Here is a 6,000-nt window from a genome sequence, read left to right on the forward strand (position 1 = left end):
CACTGATGCCTCCAAGTCTCTCACTTCTGTGCCCTATGCAGCTGTCGGCCAATTCTTTTCAGCTTCCGGTATTCTGCATCCACAAACAAGCATTTTCCCCGCAGAAGCTCATGCGCTGTCTGTGGCTGCCAAACATATCAAATAATTAAACATAGAACGCGCGGTTATATACACAGACTCTCTGTGTTGTAACAGCTTTGAAAACAATGAAAAAACATAAAAATCCCATGCTTGTATCACGTTACTAGCTTTTATGCACGATCTATGCACTGAAACTGTATGTTGTAGTGTGCTGTGTGCCAGGGCACCGCGAGATTGGTGGAAACGTGGCCACGGACCAGCTATAGCTGTATCCGCGTGCGACAACGCTGCCACCAACGCATATTTGACTGTCCCTGTACTTGACATGAATGACTTCCCGAAAGAAAGCCTCAGGGCATATTGGCAGTGCCTATGGGACAGGCAGACTGAAAATAAACATGTTATTAAACCCAAACTTGAAAATTGTCCACCGGTATCTAGATCATGCGACACACAAGTAACACTTACCAGGCTACAAATAGGACACGCACACAGCACACATTCATATCTTCTGTCTGGTGGTGAACAATCCAGCTGTGACAAATGTGGCGAACCACTTACACTTCTCCACATCCTTTTCCAGTGACGCGAGTTCGATGGTATAAGAAAAAAAAACATTTTTACTGCCCTACCGACAGCAACTTCCATTGCACCCTTCTATGTTCATCGGTAGGGATGCACTGTTTAAACAAAAATCATTGTTGGCATTTTTAGAAGAATTACATGGTTTTAACATTATAATCTGAGGTGACCCATAGCACGGCCTCCGTCCAGAGGTCGCTGCTGCTGTGGCTGCATAGACAGCACCCTGCCTCGAGGCCCTTGTGCTCAAGGGCACTGATTAGGCAAATGTGCTAAATACCATGTGAGCCCGAAATTTTTCCTTATTCATATTACTATGAGTATCGGCATTGATCTTTTAGAGAAATATTTCACCTCATACACAGGATTGTAATATGTTACCTGTTCAGTCCACCCTAAGGTGAACAATTTTAGGCCTTTATACAGCCCTGTTGCATCATCGTAGTTGATATACTTTACATGTCATCGTTAAATCGCGCCCCGCCGCAGTGGTCTAGTGGCTAAGGTACTCGGATGCTGACCCGCAGGTCGAGGGATTGAACCCGGCTGCGGCGGCTGCATTTTCGAAGAAAGCGGAAATGGTGTAGGCCTGTGGGCTCAAATTTGGGCGCACGTTGAAGAACCCCAGGCGGTGAAAATTTCCGAAGCACTTCACTACGGCGTTTCTCATAATCATTTGGTGGTTTTGGGATGTTAAACTCCACACATCACTCAATCGTTACATCACAAATCATCGCCACTCTTCCATCTTTTGCATGGCGTACTTTGACCAAACATGGCCCTGGCGCCATTAAAACCTATCTATCATCAAGGCGGACGGTTTGACGTAATGCATGTGTGATGTGGGCTAAGAGAGGTAGCAGTAGGGGCAGAAAACTTCACTTCGTTCATGTAGTTCCAAAGGATGGAGCGTTCAATCCAGGTCCCCTTCACTACAGTAGTCTGGCTGGTCCTGTCAGTCAGACTTATCTGATCTTGCAGTCGTGTACTGCAAAGAGCATCTTCTCACAGAGTGAGGGATAGGTATAGTGTTCGTGGTTGACCCAGCTCTGTCGTTGGACCGATTTGAAAAGGAGCCAAAACTCAAGCTATAAGTAGCCAAACTAGCCACGCTATTTATTTTTATTGCCAAATTTGTAGCTGAATACAACAGAAGCAATGTTATGCGAGCCATTTTGATTCATGTACAGTAAATATTGTCATTTCGAATAAGCAAGTCTATTAAATAAAAATAGGATTATGTACATTTTTTTTCCTTCGCGTTTGGTCTTCAAGCCAAAGAGAAATTGAAAGTATGTAAATAAATTATAATAAGCTCATTTACCTTGCATATAGTTTATGTAAAACATAGATAGTTTTGGCATATGAGGAGTGATATCAATCATTCAATCCAAGAAATAAGTGGGACATCGAACATTGCATCAGTCATTCTTTGAATCTAAATACGGAATTCAATTAAAAGAGTTTACAGAATACCATTCCAGCTTGAGCTAGCAAGCTCTGGTTGGAGATGACAGCCCAGCTTCGTTTTGTTGTGGACTTTTTTGTGTCAAGTACGAGTACGAACATACGCAGAGCATGAAAATTATAAACTTGCGTGTAGCAAGTGAATGCATAACAGGCTGCGTGAGGAGTGTGCGAACGACGCGTTTGCGAACAGTCACGACACATCGCAACTCCTTATGACACAGGCAAGCGACATACTCCTTTGGGTGCACTTGACGCTGCCAATGCTTTTACTATGTCGGGAAAGAAGCCGCGCGCATTGGCTAACATGAGAGAAATGTTAAAAAACAGTTTATTTATATGCAAATATTCAAAAATGGCTAGTTTATGCGTAAAAACAGAAGTTCAAAAGTAGCGAAAGTAGCTATGTCACCAACCTGAAATTTTCGTCACCAGACGGGGTCGTTAAGTAACCAATTTGGGGCAAAGTAGCCACCAACGGCTTCCCTCATTGGTCCAGTCGTTTGTGGCATTCCCACCAAGAAGGGTAACGGTGTCCTAAACAAAAAGCAAATGAGTCTGGGTACTGGGTTGGGTACGAAGTAGGTAAGAGTGAAAGGTTCGATCAGGAATGTTTAGCGTGAAGCTAGCGCCAAGCGGCTGTATCCACGTGGTATATATAGTTTCGCCTGTGGTGCATCCACCTCAAAAGGTGGTATAGCTGCCATAAAGTATTACACATTTCAAAAGAAGCTCTCATATATCAGTGCGCATTGAACAATCAGCTACGTTTGAGTTTAATGTTAGGCCTATTCCTTTGTATTTTTTGCAAAATACATCTATGAAAATGTAACACATTCTTGACTAAGCGAATAAAACCGCACCTATCATCCTCCCTTTACCTTGTCAACGTGAACGAAACACATATATCACGCCAGTAGAGCTCTACTTTCTTTCTTAATACTTTCTTTGTTCTTTCCTTACTCTCACTCTCAAAAGCACCGAAGTATCTGAACAGCCTTCTTCTCTCCTTTTTTTCTTTTCCTCTTTTGTGCACCTAATTTTTCTCCCCCTTTTCAACTTTTGAGGCTGCAGAACTGTGAACAAACCACAGATAAGAACGCTCCCAAGTAAGGCATTTTTGCCTACTAAAACGGTAGTCAAGAGACTAGAGCGATCATCTCCAATGCTGAAAACACTCGTTTCGATCCTCAAAGGTGCCGGACACTCACTGGTTATTCTACCCCGGCCTGGCTTTCGGCTTTCGAAATTTTGGGTGCTCGATTCTCGAGAAGATGGCCTCTCCTTCGTCGAACGTTTTTGACTACTGTTTCCTCTGCCTTCATCAACAATCAGCTGTGTTAACTAATTGGTTACAGAAATGAGGGCCCCTCTTTGCCCTAAACCACCACTACTGCATCATGCGCATACTGCAACAGTCTTGATGAAGAGAGGTCAGCTTACTAAAAGATTCATTACAGCGACATTTAAGCGATGTTCATGGTGCTTAGCGGTAATCTATAAGTGCTTCTAGAAAAACCCAGCAGGATTTGTAGATATCAAATTTTTTGAATGGTAAGAAAGTGTCAAGCTTGCGTGTGTGGTTAACTAAATTTTAAAAACCTATCTTCATGTATCTTTCTTTATTTGCAGGTTGCTCCTGTGATCACAAGTGTGGATTACTAAGTTGAAAAAAGGAGGAAATAAAGCACTCATGGCCGAGGTTCTGAACGTGAGCAGCATGCTGCAGATAGCGGATGGCCTGTATCTGGACAAGGAAAACATCTCCCTGGTGGAGGCTAACCTGAGTAGGCCCTTCGCTGGCTTCGACGTGTTTGAGGAAGAGGAGCTTCCATACCACGGCGCTGAACTTGGTCGCTTCCATGCATGGTATACGAGCCACCTTCACGGCTACCTGAGCATGACTGTGTGCGTGTTCGGCATCCTCGCCAACGTGCTTAACATCATCGTCCTCACGCAACGCAACATGGTGTCACCAACGAACGGCATTTTGACGGGACTCGCCGTGGCCGACATGCTGGTGATCGCCACATACTTGCCATACACCATCACGACACACGTGATGCCACCCACACGCACGCAGAGCTTCGGTACGGCAGTCTTCATCCTTGTTCACGCGCACGTGAGCGTTGTCTTCCACACAGTGTCCACGTGGTTGACTGTGACGTTGGCCGTGTGGCGTTTTCTCGCCGTCAGCTTCCCGGCCTCAAGCAAGGAGTGGTGCAGCATGCAGCGCGCTCGCTGGGCTGTCGTCAGCGTATATGTGTCGTGCGCTCTTTGCTGCTTGCCAGTGTACCTTTCGTTTACAGTGCACCAGGCAGGAACGCCACAGGAACCATCGTACAAGGTCGACTTTAGTAACATAACACGCGCCAATGGCGCTTTCTTGCAAAATCTAAATTTTTGGACCTACTCGGTCCTCATGAAGCTGGTCCCTTGTGTGGCACTAACAGGCCTCAGCCTTGGGCTGCTGCGAGTGCTCTATGAAGCTAAGGCTCGCAAGCGACGCCTTCGGCGAGGGGCTAGTGGCCACAGCGGCCATGGAGGTGGCAGTGAAGAGGCCCGGGACCGCACCACACGTATGCTTCTCGCTGTACTCCTGCTTTTTCTGGTGACCGAATTCCCGTCCGGTATAGCTGCCCTTCTCAGTGGCATTCTCGGCGATGACTTCTTTCTGCACGTCTACATGAACTTCGGAGAGGTTATGGATATCCTGGCGCTGGTCAATAGTGCTGTCAACTTCATTTTATATTGCTCCATGAGCAGGCAGTTCCGCAAAGCCTTTGCTGCTCTCTTCACGCCTCGTATCATGGCCAAGTGGTTTCCTCTGACGTCGGAACCGCCGAACAGTACCTACGCCACCACTTGTGTCTAGAGCAGGCTGCATGCGCATGCTGGCGTGCCAGTGGTGGCTTGACCCATAGGAATGCACGAGCACAAAGACCGTTTCATCACTGCTGTGTCTCGTTTTGCTCACTTAGTAAGGGATAATATCCCGATTTCACCACCTATCTTATGTCTTAAGTTCGCCTGTGACTAATTTTTCCCACTCTCCCACCACATCCATCATTTTATCGTGAGTGTATGTCACAATGTAGTGAGAAAACAAAGCCGGAACTGCATGTTAAGCTGAGATTTGGTTGTGTTGAACCATGTCTAAGCTATTGGCATAAGAGTGAAGAACTTTGCCAGGGGAGAAGTCAGAGCCCGAACTGACAAGTAAAATTGCATCCGGCTGGCTGCGCTTCAGCCGGTTCTTGTTCTGTGTACTAATGATGCATCCGAAAGCCAAAATACAAATGATAGTGTGCAAGTGAACGACGTCCCAAGGTATAATCATGTATGCTTTGTGAGTGTACTCCGCGATGGACTGTAATATAATATACAAATAGCCATAGCATAAATGTTATCCAGCTCATCCAATACAATACTATCAGGCAGTGGTGACTTGTCACCACGGTGAAACTGCCAGAAGAAATGATGATAATCGAGAGAATTGAAGGTGAATTCATTATGTGGAGCACTAAAGAGAGTGTTTCCGTGTACAATGAAAAGAGCAAATGTTACTCTAAGCTTAAACGTTATTTTGCGTTGCATAGCGTTGTGCCGCAGTATCATAAGAAAAGCTGTAAGATGGTCGCTTCAGTCAGAAAACGAAAGCTTTGCCCTTTCTTCATCGAAGTCTGGTGCGTACCCTTTTTTTCAAGGTTTGTTTAGAGTCCCAATGACCGAAGTATATGAAATGAGGCAAGAGGCTTACTAATATAATTTGAAACTTCAAGATGACAACAGATTCAACAGCGTGGTTAATGATGTCCTGCACAGTTCGCCAAGGACGTTATTGTGTGCAGTGAGTTGTGTGTGCTTCCT

General features: G+C 45.4%; 1 protein-coding gene across 2 annotated transcripts in view; it reads left to right on the forward strand.

The window, feature by feature from the left end:
• Positions 1–5,466, forward strand: part of LOC119187640 (G-protein coupled receptor dmsr-1) — a 951,250-nt gene extending 945,784 nt beyond the window's left edge. For both annotated transcript variants that reach the window (XM_075878496.1, XM_037435726.2), the window contains one exon: positions 3,763–5,466. In XM_075878496.1, coding sequence (XP_075734611.1) covers positions 3,824–5,005 — 1,182 coding nt within the window. In that variant the 5' untranslated portion in view covers positions 3,763–3,823 and the 3' untranslated portion in view covers positions 5,006–5,466. The remainder of the gene's footprint in view (positions 1–3,762) is intronic.
• Positions 5,467–6,000: the final 534 nt, after the last annotated feature.

The sequence above is a fragment of the Rhipicephalus microplus genome, chromosome X, assembly GCF_043290135.1.
Source record: "Rhipicephalus microplus isolate Deutch F79 chromosome X, USDA_Rmic, whole genome shotgun sequence".
Taxonomy (NCBI): domain Eukaryota; kingdom Metazoa; phylum Arthropoda; class Arachnida; order Ixodida; family Ixodidae; genus Rhipicephalus; species Rhipicephalus microplus.